Here is a 17429-nt window from a genome sequence, read left to right as displayed (position 1 = left end):
CGAAAAACACTCGCAACGAAACGAAATCTCCCTATTTAAATTGTCAAAATCAAACAGATTATGCCGTCGTTCCGGGCCCTTTGCTTCTCCTTGCTCGCTGCCCCGCAAGTGCTACCTCCCACGGGCGAGTTTTCGATATGCAAGAGGCTGGTGCCCGTTTAACGAGCTGTTCCAAACTGCAAGAGGCAGCCCCGGCGTTGTCTTATCCCATTTGCGTAGGTTTCCCTGGGAGGTGCTTACTTTGGCCGTTCCCGCCGAAGAGGATGTTGCAAAAATGTACAAAAAAAAAGTGCTAAGGTAAAAAAACCCGACGTCCTGAAAATCAAGCGAGCAAAATGGCAAAGATAGAAAGAACAACAACCGAAGACGATCCACCTTCAACACGGCGGCAGCATAAGTAAACGTTCGTGGTGCAGAAAGAAGATGAGCGTTAACAGAGAAAAAAAAAACTCAAACTCTCACACACCGATAGAAATAAACCGAAAACGTAAGTATGTAGGCATCTTGCAGGGATTAAATTAATCTCTGAAGATATTTCAATTCCGTTCGCCCTCGGTGTTACTTAAGATGTAGGTTTAACCTGTCACGGGAGGCCGATCCGGAGCGACAGCGTTGGCCACGGTGGCTGGCATTGTGTGATGATGGCTCCGGACGGCATCCTGGAATGGCGAATGGCAAAGTCCGCTCGTTGGGGTGAGCACAACGGAAAAAAACACCTACCCTGGCGTAAAAGATAAGCGGACATGCGATCTCTGCCAGCGCCAGCTTCTATGCAAACACGGTGTCCTGCAGGTCCGGAAAAGCGCCCTTGAAAAGAAACGGGAGTCTTGACGACGGGGAGATAATTGCATTTTCTGCATATGACATTTAAATTAGGCCTCCGATTTTTTAGCTACCGGATTCCGGCAGTGCAGTTCCGGTGCAGAATTTTACAAACGCCGCTGCTGATGCTCGATACTTTTCCATTGGTGCGTAACGTTCGATTGAAGCTTGGAATGATGGTGGTAGACAGGGCTTGTGTAATCGATTCAGGCAAATGTTCATACAGATTATTTAAGATACACGAAAGCATTTAGAAGAGGACTCATTATAGTTTGGTAAATGACAGGAAAACGTACGACAGCAAAACTGTTTCGCAAACTTCAAATAATAAATATACAAATCTTTACTTACTATTGAAACTTCAATAGGATTCTTGTATTTTAAATCAGTAACCAAGTCTTCTTTCCATGAAAACGGGTTGACTATGATACTTTCGTCAATTTTCAGTGAAATTAATATGTCGTGTAATGTCTCCCTTGAGGAGTGTGATGTCGCCTTGCTTTTTCTTAACAGTATAAGTCAGTTTTCACATAAGTGTTGCAAGTTAAGATATGGTATTATTATTATCGGTTTTAAGGTGTTGTTTTGTTTTGATTTCGCTTTTCACTACTTTTAGGAAAACCTTTTCATTATTATAACTTTTGCCTTACAGTTTTGTGAACCAACATTAAGTGAATAAACAAACAACATGCTGTGGAATTGCGTTGCACAACGATTAAATACATCTGCTATGATATGCCGGAATGTACCATCACAACATTAAAACTAATAAAGCTTCATCAAGCGTCTCGTAAAAAGGGAACGCCTTAGCCCATCGGCTCGATCTCGACTTTCCGTGTTCAACAAAAATAATTTTTCGCTTAACCCCTACGATCTGCGTCTGCCGACTTTGAGGAATTTACATGTTTTTCGCGACTTGCCCCATTAATGTTGCAACTTGATAAGACGTCAATTAATATCAGCTTTATGTGCCTTCTTTACGACCGGGCTCGGGCTGGGCGTTTCTGGTGGGTTTCTAATTAAAAAAACTTGCGTTTTCTCGCGGAATCGCTCATCGCACGCGGCACGGGCAAACGTTATCCATAAACCTAAATCAAAGGACCTCTCCTTAACCCATAACGTGTCGATCGGATCGATTGGATTTACGGTGCAGGCAAACGAATGGGAAAAGGGAAACGGCATCCAATCCGCTTCCACTCGAAAGCCCAAAGTGAACGGGGCGCGCTTGTTAACACGGGCGGATTACGAGCCCGCGCCTCCGGTGTCGCCGCGCCGATTCGGTGCTGCATTCCAGCTAGAACGGACATCGCAGGGACCCTTCTACCTCCGGTGACCTCGCGGAACCTCGGAACATCCGTGAACGAGTACCGTATCGTCATCATCGCCGCCATTTCGAAGGCCCTCGGCACGGAGGTCCTAGTGCAAGATGCAGTCATCGAGCACATGACGAATATTGGCGCGCGCACGCTCGCGGACTCACTTCGCAATAAAACTGGTGAGGCGGTTTGAAAAAACAAACATAAATCAATCTCTCGGCTGGCACGACACACTATTACTAGCAAACGTGCGTCCCCAGTAGGCGAAGGTGGACGGCCTGCTTCGATGTATTGAACGCTGTGCAATATAAAATGCATTGGACATTGTTGAATCTCAAATGGTAAGAAAAAAGGACATTTAACTTTGAAGACAATCTTAGAGAAAGTTTGAATGTTTCCAATAGCAAGACAACAACTGTTGTTTAACTTGTAAAATAATTTCGAAAATAAAGTGATGAAATATTTAACGTGCCATACATTTTATTTTTATAGTTATTGTTATTGTTATTGTTGTTATTTTACAATTTCTTTTATTGAGAAATATTGACTTTTAAAACTATCGTTAGTTTTAGTATTGCATTGTTGTTCGAATGTTTTTGAAATATTTCTTTTTTTAAGTATTATGTCCTTACTTATACTCGTTCGGTTCATAGTTTGTATGATCTCGCAATTTCTCCCTCCAAGACCCCGGCGGGTGGTAAACCGCTCTGAATCGTTTGACCGACGTGCCCCCTCCCTCCCCTGCCTTCTCCATTTGCCCCGGCCTACCTTTCCGTGGCATTGGTAACCGTTTAGCCCGTTTCGTTATTTATTTTTTGCCTCCTCCTCTTCTATCACAATTTACTTATTTATTTTTTAAACCTTTTTTCTCTTTTCTCATGCCTTCTCTCATGCCTTCCTTGGTTTCGCTTGTATTAAACGATGACTGCAATTTGCCGTAAATGCCCATAAGATTAAGCCTGACCCCCACGTCAAGTCCCCCGCCGGGCGAGGATCCCGATCGCGAGGCACGGTGAGTCAGTACGGAGTCATTACTTTTCGCGATCCTCCGCGAGTTCCTGCACACGCAGTCGTTCGATAAGAAGATGGATGAGAAAAATAATAAATATTGAAGATAATTCCGCTTGCATCATACCGTGCGGGTCGGCGATTGGAAGGACCCGAGATCGCATCTTCTCCATCGACCAGGTACATTGACAGGGCTGCGATTGGAGACACGTTTGTGGTTTAGGCGAAACCCGCACCGAAACTGCATCACTGCACTGCTGCAGTTGCCCCGCGTCGCCGAACTCACGGCGGCCTCCACGCCGACGGTCCGTGGCGCAATGTCGGACGCGTCGTGGTACCATTGTGTGGTGAGCCCGCGTCCGCTAGATGCGCGTGTCCATTTGGCCTCATTTGCCATTCATGAGAGGAGACCAATGTGATCGATTAAATGCTGATTGCACGATGCGAGCATACCTGTAATTACGGCCCGGCTGCATGCCTTATTCAAAATCTACGCCAAACAAGCGCCGGCCGCGGTCAGTCGGAGGGTCGATTTCTTCTCGATTTCTCCGTCTCGAAGCGCTTGACCCCGGGGTCTGCGTCCACCGCCAGGGCAGCCACCGGCCCGGCATCGCTAACGATTGACTCGTGGATACTAATTATATGTCGAGGTAAATGATTCATTCAGCCCCGGTAACGTTAATTAAATCGAAGGGATTATCATTTCAAGAACGGCGCATACCGTTTTATGAGCAGGTCGTGTTGGGTCAGCCGGTCGTCCCACGGATAACGAAGACGTATGGCGGTTTCCTGCCGAAGCCCAACATCTCCGATGCATTAACATTGCATGGCTTTTCGATGCAATTTTCGTGTTTGTTTGGCCAGTCAAATTGCAGTAGTTGCTCTGTAATAACACGATCCGGATTGTAATTAAAAAAACCAATTAACAAACAACTGATCGCAGGTACATCTTTAAAACGATTAATAAAATGTTGTCCATAAATGAGCTCTTTTCATTTTCATAGAATTTTTATTTGTTGCTATGCATCAAATTACCTTTTACTCGAAATATAACGCAAAAATTAGTTCACTCTATTGGTAGCAAAAATCCACAGTGGAATAACACACTAAATTATTGAACTTTAATAAATTTGACTGACTTTATTTCAAGGATTATAATCTATTATTCTATAAGCTTACACCTATACAGAAGTACTACGTATATTTAACTTATTATTTTAGCAGAATTATGTTGAATTTAATAAGAAATTTTTTTTAAATTCAAATTATTCCGTTAAATGGAGTGTAGCGGACTGTAAGCGACGAGTTTTGGAAAGACAAATCAATAAAAAAAAAATCAATAAGAAATCTGAATTCAAATGCAATCCTGAACAACTGCTAAATAACTTGGAGCAATGCATTTGTTTAGTCTTCAATCTAGTCATTTTCAAATAAAATTGAACATTAAAATATTGATAAAGAGAAGGACCTTCAAAATAAGGCGTTCAATCTACCCGTGTATTAAAAATGTTACCCAACGTAGAGAATATAGTTCCATAATAAGTACTGAAGAAATAGTATTTTTACATTAAAAAATGTTATTCAAGCGTGTTCATAGTTTTAAATTCCATTTGAAATATACTGGCTCGATAGAATTAAACTAGGTCAAAATTTTAGAATCAAACCGAACCCTTTTTTTCCTTGTCATACCATCACTGTAAATTCCATTTGCAAAAGAAACCATCTGCGAAGGGGTTTGTGCAATAATTATATCATTACCGTTAACAACATCGATGCTTTGAAGCTCGCTTGGTGACGGGCTGCTGGAACGTATCGGGACGTAGCTCCAGCTCGCGAAAAAGAAGCCAACATTGCCGTTCATGTTTGCCGGTTGCATAACGCCAGCGTCCAATCATCTTTGGCACCGACGCTCGGAACGTAACCGTCCATAGATCGCTATCGCATTTCGCCCCGCTCGATCGACGACGGTGGAACACTGGAAGTACTGAGGTGCTGCTGAGAACCGCGACCAGCACGGCAAATAGTGCTAAATCAACCAAAACCGTACCTTTGGCAGTTTGAGACCACGACCGAAACCGAACTATCTAGCGGAAGATGATGGAAAATACATTGTAGCGAATACATGGGATGGTTGGCAAATATGTTGGTAAAAATAAATTATCAGTAATTGTAGAGCCTACAGGCAACTACTTAAACACCACAACCTGGAGAAAGTTTTCAAACTTCTTCTTCTTGGCGTAACGACCTCTTGGTCATGCCTGCCCGTTAAGGGCTTACGAGACTTGTTTCCCTGTTGTACGTGGATAGTCAGTCCTCTCGTACAGGGGAGGGTCCGGTCTCGGTTGGGATTCGAACCCACGCCGTCGAGGTGGTGAGCCCCGGCGCTCATGGGCCGATGTTGTTTTCAAACTATATGTTTGTTTTTATTCTAACATTATTCCATTACACTCCATTTTGAAGCTTAAAGCATGATCTTCAAAGAATAAAATGAGACTATGGTATGTATTATTTAAAATATGAGTCTCAAAAGAGTTATTCATCGGGTAGTATGTCCCATTTGTTTCCTTAACACAATCGTCTCAATGTCCCAACCAAATAAATATTGCAGAGTACTTTTTACATTAACTTGTCCATCACGATTACTTCAAGCGCATCCAATGTGCGATGGCTAGCCCTCGAACTAAACAAACAACAATGAAGTGCAGCGAAAGAATGCTGGTAGTGTCTGGCGGTCGTAATAAAACCACTTACCGTCCGGAGCTCACGCCGCACGCTCTTATCGCAATCATAATTCCTGTGTTTCGCCCGCCGCAGTTGCACGCTGTCCTGTCCTTATGCACCGAGCGAACATATCTTTCGAAGGCTTCGTTGTGCTATACACCGAGCGAACCGAGCGGAGGATGCAAGCGATTCCTTGCAAACGTGGCACGTCCCGTAGAACCACCTGCCGAACCGTCGAAACGCCAAACGCCACCAACCACGAGAAGGGAAAAACAAGCATCCCCTTCTCGCCATTGCCAACCCTCTCGGAAACCCCCTTCCCATGGAAGGAGTTTTTCGAGAGCGAATTTTTAGTCAATTCTCGGTGGCCACAGAAGTGCACGTACACTGTTGCCTCTGCACAACTCGCCATCATTATTTACCGCAGTGGCGGCGAGTGGATGGGCTTGCGCCAGCGGACTCCTTGGGGAATTATATAAAGTATAATAATTTATTGATTAAATTGTTTATAATTTCGCTTTTTATGAAGATATTAAGCCGATAAGAGCGGGCAAACGATGTTTGCGGTGGGGGTTTTCTCCGCCACTGCTCACTCAATCTTTTCGCCATTCCGTTCGTGCTCTGTTCGTTGCTTTTTTGGAGTTTTCATTTTTTTCTTTAACCTTTTCATATCGAATCCTGTCGCGATCGTTCTTGACTTTTGGGTAGTTCTCGCTGAGTCCTGAAAAACAAAAACAAAACACCGTCCCAACAGTCGAGTGCATCCTCCAAGGAAAGTCGCATGGAACGATGCAAGATGCCCCCAGAACAGTCTCGATGCTTCGAAGTACTTTCCGTTCTTCCGTGTTGTTTTATTTTTCTTTTCCGCTATTTATTTTGAGGACCATCACGACTTGTTTCGTGCTGCTCAAATAATAAACTTTTCGGTCGTCGATCGATTTTCGACGTCGTGTTTTAGTCCCCGCCCCGGGGAAAACTCCCTCCCCAGAGAGGGCCGGTGGATCGCAACAATGGATGCGTTTTTGCGGTTCGGACGCCGATTGCATCGCTAGTACCCCGGCTAACCCGCCAGCAGTTCGATCGCGCACCATTGTTCTTCGGGAGGAAAGATTAATACTATCTTAATTGCGAGCAAAATTAAAAAAGATTAATTCCAGCGGATGTGGTGCCCGGGTTGGGTCCTCGTATCGAAACCGAACCGGCGGATTTTGGGGCAGTTACGATGCACGTACGGGAAAAATGTTGGTTTTATCTGTTGATAAATACGCGCTCGTGGAATGCGTTTATGAGCTTTTTCTGTATGTTTGTTTTTTATTTGTATCGTGTGGGAAAGCATTGCCAAATCAATTGAATCTTATTGTTTGTGTAAAGATATTATTATGGTACGTGCATTACATCGGATATGCAGCGTATTATATTTGCGTAGCTAATAGAACAGTAAAGAGAAGCAGACAAGCAAATATTCCAAAGAAGAATGATTTCAGTCTACGTTTAATAGCTTAATAAAAGCTTTCGCACACATAGCTTGTCTAATGAACAAACACCAAATGAAATTTATAAATTATTTCAATTAATCTGTTAATAAATTTCATCTGCAACCAGAATCAAGAATTAATGTTGGTAGGCAGAGTCAACAATTTTTACACACTCGTTCATTGAAATATTTTTTTTGAAAAACACCCAAAAACGTCCGAACTCTCTGATTGAAGAGTAAAAGTATTAGTTTAAACAATTTCTTTCATTCATTTTACTAAAATGAACATAAGCTTGGTACATTAATTCAATAAACTTTTGCGTTTATTTCTTTTTATTCGCCACATTCAGTATCTTGCGTATTAAATCAACTTTTCATTTCACTTATCAATCAAATCAAAGCCATGTTTTCCAAAATCAATTATGAGCAAAAAGGCTCCAGCTGGGGCCAGTAATAAAATCGCCCACTGTTCTGCCCGAAACCTTTTCATGTGCCGTTCCAAAATGAAGCGAAACCCGCTTCGTTGCCCAATGATAAACCTCATTCAGTATTTTTAATTTAATTTCGATTTCAAAACGAGGCATTCAATCACGTGCACAGGCATGAGGGCGGTAGGCGGCAGGTAGCGGCATACCGCAGCTTCAGAACAACATTCCCTCATGAAAGCCGCGGCCAAATGTAGAAAATGCTCGCGAGCCCGGTAGCGAATGCGTGCACGAACTGCGGCGTGCTCACGATTCCCGCCGGCGAGTTCGGCTAAATAATTCCAAAAAGTTAACAGTAACGGTGTGGATTGGAATGAATGAGAATGGAGCTGGACAAAAAAGGGAAAAAAAAGTGTAAGAGTTTGAACCAGAATCAATAAACGCTAGAAATCGACAGATGAGAGGTATTCTTGGGAATGGAAAACGGCGTGTTGCGTGATGGAAAAGAACATAAAACCGGGCGCACCGGGCTGGTGGCCTTGGCTTGGGTTCGATCCAACGATGCCGACTGGAGGGATGAAATCGATTCGTGGCCACGGTTGGCGGCATTTCGGTGAAAATATTCCCACCTCTTTGACACTCGAGGCCGCGATGGCGAGCAGGAGAGGAGAGCAAATCAAGGAGCAATACCAATCCACCATGGGCTGAGGAACCCGTTTCGCTACGCCGGCGGTCGAACTGAGGGCGAAAAGTTGCAAGTCAACATCCCCAGCCGGTGCCGGATCGGAGCCTTTCGGAACAGTCCTCAGCGTGAGCGATGATGGAGTGGATGCGGTGGCTGACGGACGGCTGAAATGCGAGGCCGGTAGCCGGTTACGTTCTCGAGCTCAAGCCGCCTAAAGGTGGTCCCCGGCCCGGCCCGGGAAGCATATGCCTACCGTAAAATTCTATGGGAAATCGTTTAGCTACCGGTATTAGCGGTTAATTTAATTCCCATCCAGTTCGGTGCCTAGTTTCGGTCCCGATCGCTGAAACCTGCCCGGGGCAACAAGCGCGTGCATGTGCAGCGAAGTGGATACGGATGCAGGTATGCTACTCAACCGTGAAGGGGTCCACGTGATGCGATGCGAACGGTGGCGCACTGATGCTCGAGCATATGACATGGTAATTCGGTGGAAACGCCAGACGGTTTGAAGAAGTTTTTCTTACGGCCCGAAGAAAGGATGCGTACGATCAACGAATAATAATTAGAATGCGAACCACCGGCGAAGCGAGGGATAAACCCTCAACCTACCGAAAGGCTACTATTCATTTTATTCTCCATGTAAAATAATTCCTAGCTTTGTTAACTAGACAATGGTTTCAAGAAAATAGGTTGAAAAAGTAGCAACAAATGGGTTCATGTTTTATTCTAAAGAACCCAGCGAAAAGAAACATTTTTATTTTACTCTACTGAACCATTAAACACGATCTTACTTGAAATCAGGCATTGAATCATCTACAAAACCACGCTGGAACTAGTTTTGTACACCTTTGAAGCAAAAGAAATATAAAAATGGCATAGAAAATCATAAAATTATATTTCATCTCTTGCAGCAAGCGCACTAAGGCAACCAAAAGCTAAAGTATCCTCATTGTAACGAATGGAAAAGGTAAAAGAAAAGAATAATGTTTTTTCCATTCATCCATATCTGCATAAACATTAAGCCGTCCTTGAAAATGGTCTGTACCGGCATGTCTTGCCTTTTTCGAGCCGAAACTTTACTTCATTGGCTTCGAAGAAAGGGTAACAGAAGACAGCCGGTGCGAGTTTCACCTGTATTACATATTCGGAAGAATGTTATTTTTCAATTTAAAGAAATTTAAACGGGTTTTTTTTTTAAAAGAAACTGCGCAGGAAAAATATATTGTATGCCCTAAGGTGAAGTCGTGAGAATCGAAAGAGAAGAAATCACTCCAAGACCTTCAAGGACCGTTTCTTTTTTTTTCAAATTGTAACGTTTGTTTTATTACCATGGGTGGAACCGATGGAGTGAACTTGTGAACCCTTTATTCCACCTTTTTCATTTTAGAGCTTCGACATTATTGATTGTCATTTGTTCGTATTAAGTCAAACAATCACAAACGATGGTGTCTTTACAGCGTGCCTTAGTCCCGAACATTGGTCAATAGTACAAATCACTCACTGTTATTTATTCGAATCGTTTAACGCCACAAAATCCTTCTCCAGCGGACACAATGATGATTATTCGATGATGATTCTGGTCCGCTGCGAACGTACGATCGGACACCAATCAATCATGCGCCCTCGCAGCCCGAGAACGAGTTATGTTTCCCATAAAAAAGTTGATTACAAAAACCCAATAACTCAACGATACGCCACGATCACCGGGGATGGGATTTGCCCGGTCACGCTCCGGTCCGGTTCCCTTCGCCTTCGGTTCTTCGGTTCTTCGGCCCGCCCCAACGCTCGTTCTTTGCCATTCTGGAAGATAATTACAAAGTGTATCACATCTTCATCGGGTTGTTGTTGAACGGGAACCACACACAGCAGTGTATGTAAAGCGAAGAACACACAGCCGACGAAACGGACACCGGAGCACCCGGACAGCGCTTTTCCGACGGCCAACGGAGGATGGAGTTAAAACCGGCCGCGAAGAAAACGAGCATGACCCGTACGAAATTGAACCATAACTTGACCAACAGCCGAAAACTGAAAAATGAACCAGCGATCCAAAACCAGCCCAATCGAACTCTCGCGGAACGCCTTTCGGAACGTTCCCGGGTTTGGGTGCTTTTCTTTCTCGTTCAGCCGGTGCGCGTTTTGTGTTCCGACGCTCCGAGAGCATCTATCGTTCGATTCGGAGGCGCCCCCGATGCCCGGGCCAGTGATAATTGGTTCGTAACGGTCATCAGATATTTTTGATGTTTTAATTAACGGAAAACTCAGCTCGACTTCCCGAAGCCGAGACGTCTAGAATCCTATTTCGAATCACTCGAGTGTGGGCTCCGGAACGAACCATTCGAACGAAAGGCCGCAGTTGCTACAAATTTGATCGCACCGAATGAACCGGACAGAACTGGAGGCCTTTTGCGGGCTCGTTTCTACGCCTATTGCGATCGACCATCGCTCATCGGCGGGTTTCGGACGAATAGTGAGCGCACACTTAATCTTAATAATTAAGAGGGAAGCAGCAGCGTTGACGGCGGGGATACATTCTAGGGCGTCCCTAGGAAACCAAGGGACTTTCCAGTTGAAACCCGTTCCTGCTCGCCTCGACTATTTGGGGCCGGGAAACTATAGCTTGCAGAGGGGACTCGGGCACATACACGTACCAGCTCCCGGGCTCAAGATTTAAAAGTGCTCAATGATTTATGGAAATTTTCATAGTTGCCTTAAAAGCTTAATTGAATAAATATTTTATCAGCGATTGGCTGGTGAAGCGTGAACTTTCCAAACCATGGTCGATGGACTGGCTGGCTCTTGTTCGAGCTGGCCGGGAGCTGGCTGCAATTTTCACGCTGGCGATGAACTAAGGGCGGATGGAAGATCATGTTTTGGTTTCAGTTTATTCTTTCTTGACAATTTAAATTGTAAAATTTAATTCCCCGTATTGATACTTAAACGCTGATTCTTCTTTGCTTCCTGATATCAGTTTGAAGTATTACCAACGCCAAATATTTAAAAAGACCCATCGGCGCACCCACTGTGCCAATGCAACGATGCAATCGGTGGCCTGGAGTGTCCAAAGTGCCACGAGCATAATTAGTGCCAGGGCGAGAGGGCGAGGGTTTGGGTTCGTGGCAAGTGCGACGGTCGGGCCGAAAATTAACTAGCGGGCGAGCTTAATTAAGATAGCAATGATTTATACGTGGCATGCATTCCTCTTTCTCTAGCTCTCGGCCCGGACGACGCGCGCTCAAAATGGTGTTTGCAAATGGCGCTTAAAAGCTTGCCACCTTTTGTGAGCAATGTTTTGCATAATTGTTAAAAGCTTTTATCGCCCGGAGGGTTTGCCGGCGAGAATAGAAACATTCTGTGCAGTAATTTATTAGCGTTTTATGTAACCGATTTTTAACTAGCCATTGTTTGAGCCTGGTAATGATGATGAATTAGCTGGGATGAATCGAGCCATGTTCCAGTTCGCATGAATTAAACAGCAGCTCGTTCCAATAGTTTCTCATTGATGCGTGGCACTGTTTTCGATACGAGCCCCATTACTCTGTTTTCAATCACTTCCAATCAAGTCTTGCTCAATGAAAGCCCTCCTACGGCGTGTTTGATTTCAAAAGGCCTAACATAGCACACTTCCTTTGCGTAAGATATTGAACATTTCGTGACAGGCTGGCCGGGAAATGGCATCCGTTTAGACGACGCGAAGCGTCTTATCAATAACGGTAAGATGTTTAAAGAGACTATTTGTCGTTCCTCACAATGGGGCAAATTGTAAGATAAACACACGAAACTTACCGTCCACTTCGACGCCCACCTTCTCTTAGGTGGTATTGAAATTATATTTGCGTGCGGAAGACAGTCCGTGTCCGTGCAGCTCGACCGTACGGTGAATATTTGATGAATGAATCCTTCTGATCAAATCAAATCAACGCTACGGTCCCCTTTTGCATGGCGCCGATCATCAGCGAACCCGGATGGTGTGCACAAAGGTTCTTCAAGTTAGTGCCCAGTCGGGGAACGGTGCCGGACGACACGACTGCCTGAGGTTCAATTTCAATGGCATTCGAACTACTGGCTACCCCAATAACAAACTCAGCACACTCAGGCGCGCCATGAGCTGATGCACGAGATCCTATAATGTCCCGGTAATTATGTTAAAAGGATAATTCACTTATGGAAATTAGAAATTAATTAACGCGCGGACCCGGGTCATCGTCCACCTTCTTCGCACCTTTTAAAGCCACGCTCCCGGCTGGACACCCCGCAGCGCGCTTGGCTGCCCATTTGGCACCATTTATCCGATCGATTTGGCTGCTGATTCGTCGACCGGCAGGCGAAAGATTACCGCCAGCCCGGAAGTCAATCAATGTGCGATGAACCGGGCCAATTCCGGGCCGTGCATTATTGATGGGTTCTGCGTCCTGACGCTGAGTTGACTTAGGAACCCCCGCCAAGAGTGGCCAGACGGGCGGAGGGTTTTAGCGGGGACGAACGCAGCGGGCATCGGTCAATATTTGCAAACCGGTGTAAGCCTCCAAGATATCAAATAGAAACGGAGAAGGGCGGGTAAACTCTTCGGTCGCTTTATATCCGCGGCAGGACGTCGTCGGGTAAACGAAGAGTCGTCTTGCGTCTAGACAGACATTTAAGCCGGATTCTTCGGAATTGTCTGACAACTGTTTCAGTCGTTCTTTTAAAGTTAAGCATTCTTAGTTTCTTTTTATTTGGAAAACTAAAGGTAAGCAAGCACAACATAAGGGGTACAAATTCCTACGAAGAGAAGTATCTTCAGCTTTTATATTTTATGCATTAGATAACCATATTGCTTTCTTATATAAATATCTTCCCTAGTAGAAATATCATAGGAACCTAAATTATAACATATGATGGAAGATGAGGTGGCTGTTATGTGACATGGTACAATAGAAAAGAATGTACCAATCGTATATACTTTTGTTTGAGGAATACTTAAGGTATTGTTGATGTTCCACAATGTTTCGGGTCATGACTTATATAATTTGTGGGCAAATGTAAACCAAACCACCAGTGACGACCCCAAAATCCCTAATCCTTCAAATTCACCTTACATTTAGCCACTTAACGTACCATGCAAATGGCCGTAAGTTATGCAAAACCTCCCTAATACGCAGATATATCCTAAGCCACATGATTATCATCATCATCATCATCATCATCGACACTTCCACCAGCAGCTGCAGCTTCAAAGGGTTCCACAACGAACAAAACCGGCTTATGCAACGCGCACATTGACATGTGGCAGAAAGCTGAAATGATCTGTGCAAACAACCCGTTGGAAACTGATCCACGAGCAGCAGAACTCATGCGAGTCGCCGACGCGGCGTAATGCGCAACGGGATTTTCCTTTCACCCTCGGTTTATTTCGCTCATTTTCTCCTCACTTTGACGCCGGTAAGCTGCACCCGTTCCAGCCGGCGTTACATTGACGTACGAAATTGGCTAAATTTCATTTGGTTTCACCTGCTGCCAACTGGGGAGCTAAAGAGATTTGACCAATTTCTATTTGGCGCACACCGGCTGCTCGCTGCATTGTTCCATTACGGAGACAGATTTCGGTACAGGCGATGGTGCCCGGGAGGTGAACGGAGCATGGGAGGATGGCGTGGAGAAAGCCCCAAAAAACCCATGCACCCGAAACTAACGCAGCCGGACGAATCTCGCGAATGAAGCCGATTCAAATTTAGGCCTCACTTCCCGGTTCTCCTCAAACCGCGGATGACAAATGGGCCGGTGCATGGTGGGAAGTGACGTTAGCGTGGCTCATATGGCCACCGAATAGTGCCGGTGGTTGTATTATAAAACGCGCCTCCGACAGCTCCAAAGGCATCAGTTCGGTTTGTGCTTTCCAGTGAGCAGGAATACAACTCGGAAAGATGAAGGTAAGCTTCCAGAGAACAGTGCCAAAGGTGTTCGGTGCGACGACTACAGTGGTGTCTCGTTTGCAGCTGTTCTACATTGCATCGTTTGCCGTTGCCCTGGTGTGCGCGTCCGACGCCACTGACTCCGGCTCGAGTAAAGTCGTCGGAAAACGCAATGCCTGGGGTGGCTTCCTCCCGAGGCATCCTCAGCTCTCCGCCCGGGCGGACAGCCACGACGGATTCGGAGCATCGGAGGCCCAGCACGAACATGGACACGCAACCACGCAAGGACTAGGCCACTACGAGTCTTCGAACGAGGAGTACCACAGCTGGAAGCCACTGGAAGCCGTCGGCCATTACGGGCAACACGCGGGTCACAGCTTTGGTGAGCAGCTCCACCAAGCAGGAGGGCACCATAACGGCGAGGGTGAAGAGAAGCACCACTTCGGGGGACACCAGTCCTTTGGTGAGGGCGATCATCACGGTTTCGGCGATCAGCATAGTTTCGGTGGACACCAAGCTTTTGGAGGACATCAGGCATTCGGAGCTCAGCATGAGTCTTTCGGAGGAAAGCATGAAGGTTTCGAAGGACACCATGAGGCATTCGGAGGACATCATGAGGGCGCTGGTGGACATCAGGAAGCTTTTGGAGGGCACCATGAGGGAGCGGGAGGTCACCAGGAAAGTTTTGGAGGTCATCACGAAGGGCTTGGAGGACATGAAGCCTTAACTGGCCACGAGGAACATGGTGGACACTTTGGAGGCGGACAGCAGGGATTCGGTGATCATGGAGACTTCGGAACTCACCAGGCATTCACCCAAGGCGGTCATCACGGATTCGGTGGACATCAGAACCTGGGTGGTGGACATCACGACTTCGGAGGTCATCATGGATTCGGTGGACACCAGAACTTGGGTGGAGGACATAGCGAGTTTGGAGGTCATCATGGATTCGGTGGTCATGAGAACTTGGGAGACCACCATCAGGGACACTTTGGTCATGGCGACCACCATGGATTCGCTGAACATGACGACCACTTCGGCGACTCGGGACACGGCAGCGATCATCATGAGGATCACAAGAAGGAGCACCACATCAAGGAGCTGCATCTCGATGCCACCGAGGTCGAGGACGATCACAAGGAGCACAAGAAGCACAAGGAGCCGAAGATCAAGTACATCACCGTTACCGAGCGGGTTCCGGTGCCGTACAAGGTGACGGTGGAGAAGAAGGTGCTCGTACCGGTCAAGGTGCCGTTCACGGTGCACTCCGAGAAGGTCGTCCCGATCTACGTCGAAAAGAAGTTCCCGGTTGTGGTGGAGAAGCACGAGATCGTGCACGTCGATAAGCCGTACGAAGTGAAGGTGCCCCACAAGGTCGAGGTGCATAAGAAGGAGATCGTGAAGGTCGAGAAGCCGGTGCCGGTGAAAATCGAGAAGCCGGTGCCGTACAAGGTGGAGAAGCCATTCATCGTGCACAAGCACGTCCCGGTGAAGGTGTGGGTGAACGTGAAGAAAGAGCACCATCACTGAAGACTGAAGACTTTCCCCCGCGATGGGTGTGTTTTATGCGGCTGTTGGCTGTGTGCCTCGTGACGTTGCACTCCTAGAGGGATACACAAATTTCATTCATATATCAAGTCATACAGGGTCAAAAATGAAATGAAGTAGCGTAGGTTTCTGTTAAGCAAATAGTTAGGTTCATCAATACACAACTTTTGTAGTCACAAAATCATAAGTTGCATTATCATGACGTACAATCATGACGAAAAAAATACATACAAATCTCAAGTCAAATAAAAACAAAACAAGCCTTTGTTATCTAAAAATATCAACCAAGGACTCAAATCGTTTCAACAATCATCTGGAAATGTATGATCATTTCAAAGAAAAAGAAAACTCAAGACATCTAGCGATCAGCTCCTTGTATTTTGATACAACAAGAACAATCAGGTTCCCATGATTAGGAACAAGTCAAACACACCATTTCTTTTCAGTCGGTTCCGATAACAGTTCCAAGGCAAGCAAACTGTATTAACCGTTCATTTCGTAAAGTTCCACCCCAACGATCCTTTGGCACCATCTTGCAATGTCACGTAACACCGTCATGATGATCCATCCTCGTTTGTAACGACCTCCTCGGATTCGTTCGGGTGCATCTGCCCCGGCATCGGGCTGCATTTGTGAGGCGGAAGATGAAATGAAGCATACGTGCAACCCGAAACCTACAGCCGTCTTGCCCCTGAAATCCCCCCGCAGGAGACGGTGCCGCATATCATTGTCATAATCTTGTAGCACATTATCCACTTAACTCCTGCCTGGCCCAGGCTCGTTCGTATACCGCTAGGAGATAGTTCACCCTTGTTTATTTTACTTTTTTCAGCTTTATGGCAACTGTTTTCGATGCATTTTTCCCGACCAACGTATGTTACGCGCGATGAAAATTGGTTCCCTAGCAACGGAAAACGTATCTTAGCAAGCGAACGCATTTTGTTTTACGAACCGTCAAAACCATCAATCCATCGAGCGGGTTGGCTCATCTTATGCCGAGTGGGTATCGAGTAACAGAAGCTCAAGCCTTTTGGATCACGACTTTTTTGGTCGACCCCCCATCCGGTTAGATTTCCCCTCGCCGGGAGACGATTTTTCACTCAGCAACTAATTAATAAAACTGCCGACGTGCCGAAAAGAGGAGATCGCGTTTCTAGCGTTTTTCCTTCGCGCGGTGCGACCGGTGAATGATCGTTTCGGAGCGCATCAAACAATCTCAACACTTTGGAAATGAGACACTCAAGATTTTGGACCCGGCAGGGAAAATCCGTTCGAGGAAACCAGATGCCTCCCGTAACACCGGTAATGTCTAGGTTGCACAGTGGGTAAGTTTATTCTTATGAGCGGACTGGAATGAATGAGACTGCCAGCAAGTTTAAAAATGTATTATATGATTAATCGTAGCCAAAACGGAAACAAGTTGAGCTCTGAAAACAACCATTTTTGATGAGAAAATCATTAGTTTCATTTTTAAATAAACTAATTTTGAAGTAGGATTGCTAATGAAAAGTATATTCTCAATTATCGATTTAATGCTTT

At 45.6% G+C, this 17429-nt stretch overlaps 1 protein-coding gene across 1 annotated transcript; it reads left to right on the top strand.

Moving 5' to 3' along the window:
- Nucleotides 1–14354: 14354 nt before the first annotated feature.
- Nucleotides 14355–15872, top strand: LOC131268582 (filaggrin-2-like). Its single transcript, XM_058270826.1, has one exon. It carries the CDS (start codon nucleotides 14355–14357, stop codon nucleotides 15870–15872), a length of 1518 nt encoding a protein of 505 aa, XP_058126809.1.
- The last annotated feature ends 1557 nt before the right edge of the window (nucleotides 15873–17429 follow it).

Source organism: Anopheles coustani, chromosome 3, assembly GCF_943734705.1.
Source record: "Anopheles coustani chromosome 3, idAnoCousDA_361_x.2, whole genome shotgun sequence".
NCBI lineage: Eukaryota > Metazoa > Arthropoda > Insecta > Diptera > Culicidae > Anopheles > Anopheles coustani.
The sequence above is the reverse complement of the archived record's forward strand: the minus strand, read 5'-3'. Positions and strand labels throughout refer to the sequence as shown.

What these genes read in the sequence shown, in the direction of transcription:
- LOC131268582 (XM_058270826.1), top strand. Translation starts at nt 14,355, where the DNA reads ATGAAGGTAAGCTTCCAGAGAACAGTGCCAAAGGTGTTCGGTGCGACG.